The sequence below is a fragment of the Chinchilla lanigera genome, unplaced genomic scaffold (genome assembly GCF_000276665.1).
Source record: "Chinchilla lanigera isolate Chin_1 unplaced genomic scaffold, ChiLan1.0 scaffold00121, whole genome shotgun sequence".
Lineage (NCBI taxonomy): Eukaryota > Metazoa > Chordata > Mammalia > Rodentia > Chinchillidae > Chinchilla > Chinchilla lanigera.
Genome location: NW_004955522.1, coordinates 4,054,461 through 4,071,311, shown reverse-complemented (window position 1 = coordinate 4,071,311; position 16,851 = coordinate 4,054,461). Strand labels below are relative to the sequence as shown.

At 48.2% G+C, this 16,851-nt stretch overlaps 1 protein-coding gene across 2 annotated transcripts in view; it reads right to left on the bottom strand.

The window, feature by feature from the left end:
* Nucleotides 1-16,851, bottom strand: part of Gan (gigaxonin) — a 61,174-nt gene that overhangs the window by 25,534 nt on the left and 18,789 nt on the right. For both annotated transcript variants that reach the window (XM_005409359.2, XM_013507099.1), the window contains exon 2: nucleotides 2,035-2,149. In XM_005409359.2, the coding sequence (XP_005409416.1) occupies nucleotides 2,035-2,149 (115 nt within the window). The remainder of the gene's footprint in view (nucleotides 1-2,034; nucleotides 2,150-16,851) is intronic.

Here is a 16,851-nt window from a genome sequence, read left to right as displayed (position 1 = left end):
CCCGATGGGATGCGTAGGAAAAGGAAGCTCTGCCTTCCACGGGGAACCGTAGGTGGTGTCCTTAAACACGAACATTAAGGCCGCTGAGCACATTCATTTACCCTTCTGCTACGCCCCAGCGGCGCATGGAACCGAAGGCACGGAATCCACTCACCTCCTTAGAAGCCTTCCTCTGAATCCCCAAACACTGTCCCCAGTAACGTAGATACAGCTGGGCCTCAGAACTACCATTTCGTACAAACCCCTAACGTGAGGTCTCTTCCCTGCGTTATACATGCTTATGTTTCCTTAATTTTCTTCCATTTCCTCATTGCCACTTCCTTCTCTACCCACTTCCCAGCTTCTCCATGCGACGGTAAAGCAAGGTGGGAGGGGCGCCGAGCAGTGCCCTGTCACAGTCACGGTCACCAGTGAGCGCCCAGAGCAGGGTGCTTCCCTGGGCTGGGGCGTGCGGAGGAGAGGACCCCGAGGACCGCGGAGTCGCTTCTTACCACATACTGCACATTTTATGCCAGACACAAAATAAAACCTTGCAACTGCCAACTGCCTCAGAAAGTGAGCAGCCAAACCGGAAAGCAGTATGCTGAGGAAGGCAACATTTCCCATTCACACGCATCTTAAATTTAGCTGCGAGACAGGGGACAGCGGTAGACTATTCACACACAGGCAAGTAAGAAAACATTAAATTGCATCTCAATAAAACTAAACTCCCAATTCAGGAGCTGGTCATAGCTTACCCTGCAGGCTTGTTTTAAATGTGAGTTGGGGACAGTCAGAGCTGTCCACCTGTAAATACACCCGGCGCCCAGCCTGACCCTGACAATGCTCTCTCTGGCCCACCACCTCCAGGGCTCACGCTGTGCCCAGCGAACCTGATGAGCCAGGCAGGAGACTGGGCGTACGCCTGGGTAGCGTTGCCGCTGTGTCTCCTGGACTTTAACTCACTCGTTTTTAACCACCACACCCATGCACACCCACTGCTCACATCTGGAGGAGCACTGCAGAAACACGAGCATCGCTGAGTTTAACCCTGGACGGAACGAATACGCTGAGAGAGGGCGAGCCCACGCCCAGAGCACTGAGGAGCTATGTCGGAGAAACAGCCCTTACAGAAAAGTCAAGGAACACGGCAGTGATGCAGAAGGACAAAGGAGAGCGCAGGGGACACGATCGCAGCAAGGAGGAAGAGGAAGCTCACTCTCACACAACCTCCTCCTGTGACAAAGCCAGCCCACTCACACCCAAGGTTCCGATGAAGAGTCCCACCCTGGACTGTGAACCAGCAGCAGGCTGCAAGGAGGGGGCAGAGGAAAAGAGGAAGTCTGGTCCCTCATCACTGTCCCCCTGGGTATAACTACACCTCTAGAAATACACACAGGCGCCATCAGGAAGAAAGGGCAGGGAGGGCCAGGGATGGTGGTGTGCAGAGGTAAGAGGACCAAGGGCCACGACTATAAGGGTGTCTGCCACCTGTGTGAATGCCCCTTCTGGGAATAATTTACAAGGAACTTGTTATTTCTACAATGCGTTAGAGACAGAACATGTTCCCCAGCATGTGGACACAAAGCAAGGTTGGCTTCAAGGTGCAAAAACAAACCCAAAGGATCGGGGAAAGGTTCACCCTGCACCCTTTTTTTTTTTTTTTTTGAGACAGGGTCCCAGTAGGCAGTTGAGGCTGGCCTCGAGCTCACTTTGTAGCCCAGGCTGGCCTCAAACTCGCATTGATCCTCCTGCCTCAGCCTCCAGAGTGCTAGGATTATAGGCGTGCGCCACCATGCCCGGCTTGCGCCCTTCACCTTTCACGCTGGAAGGTGAGCTCAGAATGGCAAAACCCAGACTTGGATTTGGATCAGTTTACTCTGTGTGCTTCTCCTTCAGAGCAGAGCCCAGGAGAGCGCGTGGGGTGCCGTCACCAGGAGGAGGTACCAGCCCAGGCCTGCAGCGACCAGGTGAGCATGATGGCGTTACTGCGCTGGTGCTGCAGCACGGCTGAGCTCAGACGCCTCTCCTCGGGCCTGCTCCCGTGTCTCGTACCTGCCCACTGAAGATGTAATCCAGGATCTCTCTCATAACCATTACCGATATCCCTTCCAGTTCAATCTTATAAGTGGATCCATCATCTTTTGGAGGGTTATAGTTTAACTTTGTCCTAAGAAAGGGAAAAAAACGTAAAATTTCTATGAAAGAACAGAAACAGCTACAAATATTTATGCACTCAATACTCAACAAAGTATATGACACTTAGCAGTATATGCACCTCTACCTAGAAAAGGTAGTTCAGCTTTATTTTAAATCAATATTGTTAGAGCTTTCAACTATAAAACACTGGTTCCGATGTTCAAAACGTTACTTCTTAAAAGACAAACAAAGGCAAAACAATGGTTCTGTGTATCTATTTCCAATAGTGTAACGAGGACTCCTCACATCCACTACCCACAGCAAAGGTTAAGATACCGACAATCTACTTGTAACAAGTGGTTCTCCCCACCAATTCTGTCCTCTGCCTCTAGCATTTGAAGAAGTGTAATTTAAATCCCATGCTTAATTTCCCTTGCTTCCTCTTTTGTTGTTGCATCCATGAAATCCACATTTTAGATTTTAAGCCATGTTAAACTATAAAGCACTGGCTCTGCTGTCCTCTGTTGTATGCTGCTCCACTTTCCCATGGGTGGCCTCAACAGTGTGAAGGGTGTAGCCACCCGTTACTGTACACGTCTCCCCTGGGGAACCCCGGGAACTTGAACTGTGCTACGCTGTTCCCTAAAGTGAAGACGATACTGAACATTCGCAAGTGACAGCACCATCTGCAGTGTGCAAAGCACATGCGGACCCACACCCCCCATGGGCGACACCCTGCCGACCACGGAGTGGCGACAGTGCCTCGACAAGGCTGTCACCTGCACTTCGCTCCCCCCCAGCTGCGGTCTCTTCGTGCCTCTGTGGACACATGTGTCTGTGAAGTGCATGGCTGGTTCATGTTGCTCTTTTTTCCTAATTGCTCTAGATGAAGAACAGGAGTTCTTTACGTATTCTGGATATGTATCCTTTGGCACACTTCAACTTTTGTAAATAAAGGCAATGAGCAACCGCAAGAGCTATTTTTTACGGTCATTGCTTCTTGAGTTTTAAGAACCTACATTTCACACAAGGTCTCAAAGATTTTTTTTTTTTTTGTCTTTTTGAGACAGGTCTCACTATGCAGTTCAGGCTGGCCTTGAGTTCACCTTGTAGCCCACGGTGGTCTTGAATTCACAAGGATCCTCCTGCCTAGCCTCCCAAGTGCTGGGATGACAGGTGTGCGCCACCACGCCTGGCCTCTTGATACTCTTTATTAAGAAATTTTAAAGTTTTTTAAAAGAAAATTTGAATGGAATTTAAAAAGCAACTTTGAAACACAGTGTTGATATAAACCCTGTTAAATCTCAGAGGGGGAATCACGTTAACTGCATCTAATAATCATGCTTTCTAAAAGTAAGGAATCTTCAAATGCTGCTATCTAGGTAGCAATAGCTACAGGGAGAACACCTCAGAAACAAACATTTAAATTCATCCTTTACATTCAGCCTTCTATAATAAAATCAGTAAAGAATCAGAATTTTTAGTTGGCTATGGTGGTACAGCCTGCAATAACAGCACTTAGGAGGCTGAGGAGGCAGGATCGTAAGTTCAAGGCCAGCCTGGGCTACCCAGTGAGTCTCAAAACAAAAAAACAAAGCCAGGTGTGGTGGCACAAGCCTGTAACCCAGCACTCGGGAGGCTGATTCAGGATCGCCTTGATTCAGGATCCAGCCTGGGCTACACAGGGAGTTCGAAGCTAGCCAGAACTACACAGCAAGACCCTGTCTCAAAAAACAAAACAAAACAACAAAAACCAGACTTTTTGGTACAGTGAATACAAAGAGAACAGGAAATAATATTAACAGAACTTCGTAAACTAGAAAGTAGGTGAGAGCAACTGCCCTGAAATATCTGAAGACGTATGCCCTATTCAGCAGTAGGCAGAGCCAAACCAAGGCTCAGGAAATGGAGGTACCAACAAGCTGTGAGGAGCAGCAAGGACCAGCTAAAAGCAGGCTGACCAATGGATCAGGAAGCAGTGGATTCCCAGACCCTCCTTCCACCTGTCTGCAGCTCCTACAGATTTGCTGGAGGACAGGGACTTGTATTCTGGACAGTTACAATGGGGAGGCGGGGGTATCAGGCACATTCGAGGGCAAGTACGTTGTGGCAGTTGCCCCCAACTCAGGTCCTAAACACTCAAAGCAAGACCTGGAAGTCCTGGGTGACTTTTCTGCAGGATCCATCAGTCCAGGAGTACACGGCTAATCTGCCGCAGGAAGATGAGCCAACTCCAGCATGCAATCGAGCCACGGACAGTGAGCTAACCCACGGGTGCCGGGCTCGCTCGCTCGTGCTTTCACACACACACGCACGCACGCATGCACGCACGCACTCGTGTGTGGAGTCTACTCTGGCTGAGCAGATGCTGTCTGCAGGCTGAGGATAGACGGGGCCCAGCCTCTCCAGATGCTGTCCAGCACCTTCACACACTTACAACCGCTTTCTAGGGCTGAGCGGGCACACTGCTGAAGAATGTCTTCCAAGCCCCACTCTTGAACTAAGTGAACGGGACTTACCAGACATCTAAGACACAGAAAAAGGCAAATCAAGACTAATAGAAAAACAACAAAGCAGTTTATAGGAAGCAAAGATCACGCCAAAATGAAAAGTCAAGGGAAAAAGAAAACCTCTTGTTAATCCTGCCAGACAAAGAGGAAGCACACTGTGCTCGTGAGACAAGAGGATGTCACGCAAAGCACTAACTTCAGAGCAACAAAAAGATTTTAAAGATTACATAGAAACACTTCCTGAATGTAAAGTCAAAATGAAAAGTTAAGGAAATCTAGAAAAGAGAGGAAAAAGGCAAAAGTAGAAAATAGGAGAGGTAAGTTAAGAAAACTCTGAGAATCAGTCCAGAAGGTTGAACATCTAGAAATCTCCCTCCCAAAAGGAGAACATCCAGGAGGCAGTCACGTGAGAGGGTGAAGACAGACTGACTGCACTGCACAGCACGGGCTCCTGCAGGATCCAGGAAACCGAGAGTTCCCGGCACTCAGAAAGGCATCAGGCTGCACGGAAAGAGCCAGGATCAGAAGGCCTCCTACTTATAAATGGAAAGAGGTAACAATGGGGAGATAGATGATTTCAAAGTTCTGGAGGAAAATTATTTCCAACTTGTATCTTTTATAACCTGCCAAATTATCAAAAAAATATCAGGACGTGTGAAATCACAAAGCAAGTGTCATCTGTGTAAGGTAGTAAAACAATTTCAATGTGCCCCAATCAACCAAGGGGGTAAATCAAGAAAGAAAGACTTTCTGGAGACTAAAAAGATCCAGGCCAGCAAAGTGAAGGGCCGTGGGATCCCAGCGGAGGCGGCTTCAGGGAGCCGCTGTGCAAGTGCGAGGCAGCGGCTCCATCTGCTGCAGGAGGAGGCCCCTGCAGATCTCTAGGAAGATGGACTAGGTGGTATACCTGAAGGGAGAAAGAGGCTCACGAGACAACTTTTTTCTCCCTGTATCTGAAGCCTTTTATGCCTGCTTCTACTGTTTCTAATGAACTAAAGGTTTTACTTCAAAAGCACTTTATTTCTACGTGACACACCCTATGGCTTATCTATGTAACTGAAGAAAGTATTTCGGGCAATTCTTTGTTTGTTTGTCTTCCACCCCTCCCCTCCCATACCGGGAATCAAACTCACGACCTTGTACTTGCCAGGCAGGCGGTGTGCCACTGAGCTAAATCCCCAGCCCCATTTCAGGCAATTCTTAGTCAAGAGAGAAAATAGTAGGCTGGGTGTGGTGGCACTTGCCTGTAATCCTCAGCACTCAGGAAGCTGAGGCAGGAGGATCACTGAGAGATCGAGGCCAGCCTGAGCTACAAAGTGAGTTCAAGACCAGTCTGAACCACAGTGAAACCATCTCAAAAAAGACCAGACAGAGACAGGCAGACAGGGACAAAGACAGAGAGACTAGCACATATGGTAAGAATAACACCCAAATCCTTAATCTTTGGCTTTAAATGCACTGTATAATCTTGCTGGCAGCAGGCACATCTTCCTGGAAACATTTCCCTTACGATGTCATGTCTGTTTGTACGCAGTCACTGTGCTTGTTATTAATGTATCATCTCTTGCCTCCAAATTCACCCTTTTCCTCACCCTGTGAAACAGGTAGAAGCCTTTGATACTTTTTCTGTGTCAGCTGGCACCATGCTTCCAGGAGAGGGCACTGGAACAACACTCTAGCAGGAACGAGTTTTGCCGCTGGGTGGTGGTCCGGCAGCTGCGTTGGCTCCACACTGCAGATTTCTCTCCTGGCCTCGAACTCCGAGAAGCACAAGGCCATTGGGCCAGAACCTCTGGAAGGCCTCTCCCCGGAAGAGCTCCCAGCCCCTAGGAGGGCAGCTCACCGGTGGGGCTCTCCTGCCATTCAGGAGCCACAGTGCGCTCAGGCTCGGGTCAGCCCCGCACGGTGGCTGCCAGCTCTGTAATTTTTAGTTTTCTTTACTGCTTACTAGGCAACCCCTCACTACTTCAGTCTGCTCTTATGCTAAATTTCCTTTGTTCAAATTACCTTGTAGTTTCTCTCTCCTGACTTGATTGGCTGGTGTAGCACAGGCCTGTTTAAAAATGTACTGAATGTATCAGTCAGTGCTTACTAGAGAAACAGATTTAGTGCAACATATACAAATACCTAAGGATTTACAAGGCTGGCTCACAACGGCCACCTACAGTCAGGAGTGGAAGAGTGAAAAGGACTCTGTGCCAGAGATCTGAAGGATCCCGCTGAAGGCTTAGAGCCCACTGGAATGTTCCATGCAAGTCATACCAAGAGGCCAAAAGGTCTGCGATGGAAGGCTTTGGAGTCTGCGATGGACGGCTGAAAGCTCTGCACTGGAAGGCAGGAGTCCACGTCCAAGCTGAAGGGGAAGGCTGGAGCTCCTCCAAAGGGAGCCTTCCTCCTTCATTTCCCTTTTATGCCATGCAGAGGACAAGCTTACGCAGGGTGGGTCCTCTGTCTTCAGTGAATCCCTTCAGCCACACCCAAAACCATGCTGCTCCCATTTAGCTGGGTGTTTCTTACTCAAGCCAGTAAACTGGTTAGCCATCACAGGGAGGCTGGGATGCTTTACCTAGAATTAAGAGTTTTCCTACTTTAATGCACGCCACGTTCAAATAAGAGCAGGCTGCACTGTGTGTGTCCTGCAGCTGGTGGCAGGATGGGGGAAACTGGGCTCCTGTGGAACAGGATCACCAGGGACCTTTCATTATTTCCCTTTTTATTTTTGACCCCCATGACAACATTTGTTTTTGTTTTTTATTATTTTAAAGAGTAAAAGAAGGATAACATAGTAATAGGGGGCTTACCGAATTACAAAGTGGTAGGAAATTATCAGTGGTTGTTGTTTTACATATTGTTATCAACAAGATAGTTTCTCAGGAAAACAAACAGACAAATAATACTGAGTTACAGACAAAAGTGGTAGGTTATTATCAATGTTTATTGTACTATATTTTGGTATCTTCAAAGTGGTTTCGAAAGAATATAAATAGAGCTATACACGAGTGACCGACTGAATAGTCATTGACTATCCTCAATGGTTGTTGTAAGAAATACATAGTAATAAACACACATCCATTTACAAAACAGCATAGGAACAATATAAACATTACAGAATTATGGACAGATTAGTAGGAAAGTATCAATGGCTGCTGTAATACATGGTGGTATCTTCAAAGTGGTTTCTCAGGAAGACAGAGATATGCAAGAAAGATCTAACAAGTTGTTACAGACTGAGGGTTGTGAAAAATAGCGGATTACCTCACCAGTGACTCCTTTCACTGAGGTGTGACGGCTGGAAGGCAGGCCAGGATTGAAAAGAAGGACCAAGAGACTTGCACCTGTGTCTAGCAACAGGCTGTTTTCTTTTTCCTCTATAGTCATGATTACCTGGGGCTCCTCCATGGAGATGACGGTCTGGCCAGTGGGAGAAGGCAGAGTATGCCCCGGGCCCCTCATTCCTGTTGGACTAACTGGTAGGATGGGTCTAAGCTCTGGGGCCTCCACTTCAGAGGGCAGACTGATCTCCAGTGGTCATCTTTGCATTCAGGGCATGGCCCAGGGGGCTTCTTAGGGCAGTTCCTCTTGAGGTGGCCTGGCTTTTAACAGTGGTAGCAGATGAATGCAGTTGTCGAGTTCTTCTTGGGGCCCCAAGCATCAGACTTAGGATCTATTTCTCTTACTGCTGCAGCAAAAGCAGCTGCTTTTTCTCAGTCTCTTTGTTTTCCCTCCTTGGCCTCCTCCTCATCATAGCTATAGAGTAGTGAGGAGGTGATTCCTACTAACATCTCAAGTGAGCCATCTGGGATGAAAGCCATTTTTTCTAGCTTTTTCTCTCCAGCCTCCCAGCACACTGGGACCCCACAACCACTTAATAAGGACTAAGGAGGACTTCCCTTAGTCCCTTGGAGGACTCCCCAACCATCAGCACAGGCAGCAGGAATCTCGGTGTAGACCTCTCCAGAGCTCCACGCGCTCCTCTACCACAGCCTGTACTGTCAGGGGAAGAATGGCTTCCAGGGGGTCTCCCTAGGTATTGCACAAGGTCCTCCTGGTTTCCATCTTCTGAATGGCTCTTGTGACCCCAGGCAACTAGACCTCTGAGTCTTCGGGTGTAGTCTATATTCTCATGTTCTCTGAGTCCTTGTTCAACAGCTGCTCCTCCGCTGACTCTGGCCCTTTCTGGTTCTCAATGGCAGGGGCAAGAGCAACCCTTTGTGTGGCATGTATTCCCAGGGGTTTCTCCATGTCAGGATGATTCACACTCCTCCCCGGGTGAGCCTCCGCGGCCAGCACATGGCGGGCCAAATGTGTCATTGCTTCTCTGTGCCATGATAGTTCTTGATGTGTGGCAGTGGCTGAGTTGAGGGCCAGTGCACGCTGCTGTGCAGTTTCCCAGGCGCGGACTCCCACGCGGACTGCCCGCTCCTAGGTGCCTATGCAGCTAGGGGCTGGCCCAAAGGCCGGTGCTCCCTGCTGCATTTGTTTTAAGGAGACCTTACCTTCATGTTTTCTAAGCAGGCAGAATACAGATATGGGCAAAGAGGACAGAAAAAGACAAGCTTCAATATGAACACTGATTACCTCAAATTTCTATAAAACATGATCCTCTCCAAAATCCATGGAAAAATGAATCACATACTCAGGCTCCCTACAAACTGCAAGTTAAATAACTAAGTGGGGTTTAAATTCACCTGCCTTAAACTCTTCTACTGTCCCACCCTGCCTCTGCAGTCCTCACTGGCATCTGTGCACACCGCTACCCACCCTGTCGGGAGTCCATCCCTGTGCCAGTGTCCACAAGTAGTTCATTTCCGAGGTGACTCCATCCTGCCCTGGCAGCGCCGCCACCCTCATCCTGCTGCAGGTGGAAGCAGCTGTGCTGTAGGTTTCCCTGGCACTTTGGCAGCACTTGCACCAGCGCGTGGGAACATCCCCTTCCGTCCTTCATGATGGGCTTCTGTACGACCCCTGCGGTCCAGGATGGCAGAGTCCTCTTCATCAGTGTAGCCCTGAGATGCGTCCCACAGTTACAAAGAACAGATGCCGCCTAGCAATTACCTGTAAAATAACCTGTGAGCTAATGGTAGTGCTTAAATCTTTGAAGCCCACCACATGACTTTTCTCCTGATGACCCGAGTACAGTGAAGCTGGGCAGAAGCGGTAACAAGCAGAACTTCCAAGAAAGTGGCTCTGTCCAAAGCTGAAAGGACAGAGGCCCAGTGCTTCTCACTCTGGCTTCACACAAGTCACAGGGGCCTCATCAAACAGCTTCTCTACCCAGTGGCTGGCGGAGGGGCCCGGGGATCTGCACTAGTAACCAGCTTTCCAGAGACGCCATGAGCCCACTTGGCAGGCTACTGTTTGAGCACCAAAGACTTAACTGATACCTCTGACATGATCTGTGCTGTGTTTCTGTATTTCTAACCTCACTCCAGATGGTTATAATATAAAGTGTAACAAAAATTAACTACTAGAAAAATTAAGAAAGAAAGAAAACAAAAAGAGGCCCCAGTGTTTTGTTGGTGGTGGTACAGGGGATTGAACCCAGGACCTTTGTACAGAGCTACACACTCAGCCCCTTTTATTTTATTTATTGTATTTTATCTTATTTTTTATTTAGAGACAGAGTCTCACTATGTCCAGGCTACTTGAATTTGTGGTCCTCCTGCCTCAGCCTCCCAGAAAGCTGGAATTACAGGCATGGCCCACTTCCCAGTGTTTTATCACTAGATTCAACAGGCTTAAATTACTATGGCACATTGTTGTAAGAGTTCCTAAACTCTTACACTTGCTGTCTGCACTTACATTATCACGGACAGGTGATAATGACAAAAAAGTCATGGACCATGTTGGTAGCCCTCAGCTGGATGATCATGTGTCTGCCAAGCATACAATCAAAGTGGAAGCCAGGGCCTCTAATCCTTCCCACCCAAGATGACAGTCACTCAGCTCTACTGGGAAAGTCGTGCTGCATGGAGTCTGTCATTCACGGCTACATCCCGCCCTCCTCTCTGTGTAGCCATCCTTCCTATCTTAGTAACCCCATGAGCTTCTTATTCTTGCTCTGTCTTTTCTCCAACTCTCTAGTTTAAGTCCTTATATGCCTTCAGTTTTTGTTCCATTTTGTTTTACCCTTTTTCCATACACCCTGATTTTCCTAATCCCTACCAATAAGCTATCCTCACAACTCGGGTTCAAGCATTCTCTTAGCTTTCCTCCTTTTTTTCTTTTTTTTTCCAGTACTGGGAATCAAACTCATGACCTCGTGCTTGCCAGGCAGGTGCTAAATCCCCAGCCCTTTCCTCCTTTTTTTAATCTAGAATTTTTTCATCTTGTACGTAATTTCTATCCCTGACTCATGTAACTGAGCATTCAATGAACCATTCTGAAGGGGAGAATGCTGAGCTACAGGGTTAATAACTGAGCAACGGTTTCTAAAGTCAGCCTCTATCTTATAAATCATGTGCTCTTTTCTCTGTTCTCAAGCCCAACTCCAGGAAGCCGCAGGATCGCACGTAAATTTGTCCACATCCTTGATTTTGTTATTACGTGATGTCAATTTAAAACCCCTAGAAAATGCAACAGCAGTTTGAGAATTTTATGAGACTCTTTGAAAAAAAAAATAGAAATTGGAAGTATTACAAAAGGGGCCTCCTGTGTTCAGATAAAAACACCCAGGACTGCCACATTCTTCCCCAGTTTTATGTTTCTATTGCAGGACATTTCCCCTCCCTCTCTGCCACTGTTTTTCTCATTTGTAAACAGAAGGGGGTTGGTTGGGTGATTTGAGATTCGAGATCTCTTCTGTCCCTGAATACTTCCTGACTGAACTGTGGAACTGGCCACACAGAGACAGTTACCACACAGACTCGGTCCCAAGAGTCTCTCTCTCAGGTTCCCTGGGGCTAAGTCTGGCCAACACCATCCGTCATTAGGAGTTATGATAACCCTCTTGCCCATTACGCAGTCTGTTCTTCCTCGATCACCAACCATTAGGCCAAGTGTTTTTAAATTTTCTGCCCTATTGAAGTTGAGCAGAATGTGAAATGAAAACCAAATGTTGTTCTTGACAACAATGAAAAAAGTTTTGGTATGAAAAAAGTTATTGACAATTAGTTAATAAAGAAGTTGTTTTTTTGGCTTGTTCTGATGCTGGGATTAAACCAGAGCCTCTTGAATGCTAAGCACCTGCTCTACCATTGAGCTACACCCTCAGCCATGAAGCTAGTATTTTTCAAAGCTTTACATCCGTGAAAGGGATCCACAACTTTTAAACAATTACAACAGAGCCAAAGTAATTGGCCGGGCACATGAAGTCCTTCTCAAAGTTGCTGTAAAAGTTCAATGCGTCTAAATGCCACAGCAAACAATTCAGATAATCAGCCTGATCCTCCTCTTCTGACAATCATCTCAGATGTTACTGCAGGGGATTTTGATGTCACAGCAATAAAAAATAGTCTGAGACTTTTTTCTCTTTGATGCAAGATCTTGTCTCCAATAAAAAGAAGGAAACTATCAAACGAACACAGGAGAATGTGATGTTCAAGCAGAAGTGAAGGCTTACAGCAATGCTGGGGTGATTACTCAGATGGTTTCGGATGACTCATGTCACCTGGAACTGCGCAGCTACCAAGAGCAGGCTTGGGAGCAGAGGAGAGGAGCCCGGGCAGCCTTCTCATACCCAGCATTCCTTTGGGGAATGTTTTACAGATGACCCCTCACTCCTTTTGTTGTCCTCATCAAGCTCTCAAAAACTACATTAAAAGTGGATCTGGAGGGCAGAGGATTTTCAGGGCAGTAAAACTATTCTGTGTGGTACTACAGTGGCGGTGGGTCATTAAACATTTGCCCAAATCCACAGAACAGAGAGGGAACTCTGATGGAAACTGGTCTGTAGCTGACAATGACCCGGCAGTACCGGTTCACTGATGCTAACAGATGCCTGACAGGGAAGGTGATTACCCAGGAGGCTGTGCAGCGTGAGGTCAGGGAGGATGGCAGATGCCTCCGCACCTTCCACTCAATTCTGCTGAGAACCCAGAACTGCTCTGAAAAACAGGGGCTACTTTTCTTAAAGGGATCTTTTTTAGTCCCCATTCAAGGTAAATGACTTGCAATTTGTGTTTTTATTTTTCTTTTGTGGTTATCCTCCTGCCTCTGCCTTCCAGAGTGTTGAATTATAGGCATACACCACTGTCTTACTTTTGTCTGCTGAGAAAAAATGCCTGAGTCCTAAAGTCAAAGGACATGGGGGGTGGCTGAAGCTGAAGATCAATCACAAGTGCAGGGCTAGAGCAATCCTGAGAACACAGAGCACCTGAGGCAAGCCAGGTGAACAAGCTGTTAGGTAGAGGGGTTTCACCTAATTCCAACCTGTCGCCTGTATAAATAAACATGCTGCAGTTGTTGGAGGGCTCTTTTCTCCTACCAGGAAAGAGGGTTCCACCTGACCTCAGCTTTCTGCATTTTCACTTTTGCCTTCATTTCTTCACAGTCCTCCCCCTGGGAGTTTCTGGAGAGCTGTATTGTACTTGAGAGCTGTACTTGACGTGGCAAAAGGAGAAAAGATTTATTTAGCTCACAGTTTGTAGAGGTTTCAGTCCATAATTGGCTGGCTCCAAGGCAGGGTGGCACAGCAGATAGGCACTGTAGAGGAGAAGTACTTCATGGTGGGCAGAAAACAGCAAAGCAAGCATGGAGGATCACAGCTCCCTTACCCAGGCCACTTAGGGTGGGTAGCACTCATATCCTTAATCCTAGTGCCCTTGATCCCAGCATTGTGCCCTGACTTGATTCCACCCTCACACAACCTAGATCCAGGCACCTTTGGAAAAGCCTCACCTATGACTGCTGAAACTTTGCAGGGTCATCTAGACACAAGCCATAACACCCACCAGGCCCAGCTTCTGTTATTAAAAGTGAAGCCTTTAATGGAGGTTCAGTGCTATTCCCATTCTTTCTTCTTCCTCCTTCCTATACTGGGGTTTGAACCCAGGGCCTCATGCATGCTAGGCAAGCATTGTACCACTGAGCTACATCCCCAGCTCCCAGGGCTATTGCTTTTCCCCCATTATTTCCTTTCATTTCCCTCTTTTTACCTAAAGAAATTATGGTTTTTACTTCTTACCATGAAGACATTTCCCCTCACATAGATCCTGGAACACCTCCTAATTTGAATGGATTCCAAGAGCAGTTCTCAACATGGCTTCCAAAAACCTTCTGGGGAGCATTTCTGGACAAGCAGATTTTTGGGTCCTATCCCAGACCAACCAGGTCAGGTTCAAGACTTTGTGTATGTGACATTTCCCAGCTTGCCCACACCATCCTACCTCCTGGAACATCTATCCACGCCCCACTCCCACAGTCACATGTTTAGTCCTCCATGGGGTCCAGGTCTGCTCCAGCAACACCCCCAAGAGTGCCCTGGACACCATTCTTCTATGATAACAGCCCTTCCCCTGTTATACTTTCCTTCATAGAATTTATATCATCCAATAAAGTGCACTTGTTTAATATCAACACCCATGAAAAGAGCAACTTTGTTTGTAATAAATGTCGGTCATGATACAGACTTACTGACTAGCACTGCGAGCTCAGCGAGTGTTTCATTTGGCCCGGAAATGAAATGACCACAGAAATGGCACCATCAGCCAGCTGAACGGCTGGCTGTGAGCTTCTTAGCACACCTGCTGGGTCGTTCACCCCAGCACAGGGCTGCTCTCCCCCACGTTGGTCCAGGGTGGCTGTGCAGCCAGCAGTTCAAGAATCTAATGCCCGGGCCCTGGATGGCTCCAGGGCTGCCCGATGTTCACGCTACAATAATCTGCCTTTGCAGTGGTCCAGATGGGCATGGGTCTCCTGTCTTGTGCGGCCTACTTACACACATCTCAGTAGTTCACTGCTCCCTGCCCACCAGCTCCCGTGCCCTGCTACGAAACCCAGGGTTACAGAGCAACAGAGAAATGCAGAGACCAGGGGAGGTTTAAGGAAACGGGGCTCACTGTCTGGTATCATCCCTGCAACCAACAGCATGGCACAGAGGGTGAGGTCAACCAGTGCACCAGAGGACCAGAAACAGCTCCTGCTACCGGCGTAGCCACGGCCTCCCCTGCCCCCACTGCATGGCACAGGAGCACAAAAGTGCTTTCCATTTTCCTTCTGAAGCACTTCATCCACTCTGAAGATGAAATACAGCATTTGCACTTGGCTCTGAGAAACCACGTCCAATTACATCGGCATCTAGAAGAAATATGAGAAGAGCAACTGTGTCTTTGAGAATCACATAATGTGAACGAAAACAAAACTTCCCTAAGGAAGATCATGGTTCTGATGGAAAGCATGGAAAGTGTGAGCTACACAACTCAGAGCGTTCAAGGCAAGTCCCACAGGGTCCACACGCAGGGCGACAGGGAAGGGAAGGCAGAGCGGAGCGCCATGGGGCTCCAGCACACGCATGGCCACAAGGACAGTGACACCAGGTGCAACGCAGTGTCCCTCCAGGGGAAGTGACAACCTGTACCAAGCCAACACGAGTGAGCAAATGGTCCTGCTGGACACAGGGCTCCTTCCCTAGGGCCAGACCTGCGCTTACCAGCTACGATGTTACCTGCCAACTAGGGATTCAGAGTTCAGGTCTCAGCTAGGTGGGAGTTCCTTCCCTTGAGGAAAACAATCATTTCTAAACTCAGTGTTAACAAAATGAACTGTTACGAATCATTTCCGGGAGTTTGAGCTTTGATCCACTCATGTGAAGAAGCCTACAAGAAGTTCTATAAATTCTTTTTTTCTCCAGCCTGCTCAGAGCCTAAAGTTGTCCCTATTTTAGTGAATGGTATTGGGTTTTACCTGGCTGCTTGAGTCTGATTTAGGAGACCAACTAATAAATATTGGGACACCCAGCATTCTGGAGGCTGAGGCAGGAAAGTCCCTGAGCGTTCAAGACCAGCCTGGGGTACAAAGGGAGTTCAAGGCCAGCTTGAACCACATATCGAAACCCTGTCTCAAAAAGCAAAAAAATAAAATAAAATAAAACAAAACACTGGGACAATGACTGAGTTATAAAACATAAACAGATGATAAAACTAGTGAGTGAATGTCAATGAGGGATGATATTAAAATATCCTTCCATAAATTATTAATTGCTAGGTGTGGCAGCATTCACCTGTAATCCCAGCACTGGGGAGGCTCAGACAGGAGGACCACAGCCTAGGCAAATAGTGAGTTCAAGGCCAGCCTGAACAACATAGCAAGACCTCATCTCACAAAAGAAAAATTATTTACAAATTGTAAGGAGAAAACAGTGTGCTAGCCAAGTCACGCCCCCTGAACCATGTGACTGAGCCCAGCACTGCCAGCACTGAGACACTAACACGGGCCTTCGGAGGCCATGCATGCGGGAGGACACGTCTCACCTCTGCGGCGTGTGTTCTTGTCAACAGGCACAGATTCGGCAGCATCATCAGAGACGAACCAACCTAGGTGGAGGGACAGTCTACACAGTAACTCGTCGGTACTGCACCAAGGGGCCAAAGTCACGAGACAGAAAACGCCAGGCTGCAGACCAAGGAGACCTGAACAGGAGGCTGTCGTCAACACTGCAGCAGGCACTGGACGCTAAGCACCAGCGGGCGAAACGGCAGCTCTCCGGCAGTGGTCATGGAGGTGGAGGAGGAGGGGAGGAAGCGCAGAGCGGGACAGCGCAGGCGCGGAAGCAGAGCGGGGTGCGTCTGCCCGCCTCCAGAGAGACCTGTGCACCCCCTGACGTCACCTGCACAGACACGAGGCGGCTCCTCGGGGGCTTAGGTTTCTTTTCAGATGCTTGTTTTGAAATAACTTTAGACAGAAAAGTTTTTAAAAATTACACAGTTATTGTATCCCCTTCCTAGCAATTATGGAGCCATGAAATTCCCGCTGGAACAGTACCCTTCGCTAAGTGAAACCCGAGCCGACACCAGCTTCCCTGGACACCTCGCTCTGCTCTGGGGTCCCGAGGTCCCCTGCGCACGCTGCGGTCTCTGCTCCCGATGCTTTGCTGCACTGGTCAGTGCTCCGTGCCACGCCCCCGGCCTGGGGTCGGCTCTGCCTCCCAGGAGGCTGCGTATCTGGGGCAGGGACGCTACAGGAGGGAGGCTCTACCAGGGAGAAGGAGGCTCCCTGCTGGCAACAACTTGGTCATTTGGTTTAAGTGGTTCCTTTGGGTTTCTCTGACGTAAACTCACCGCCCCCC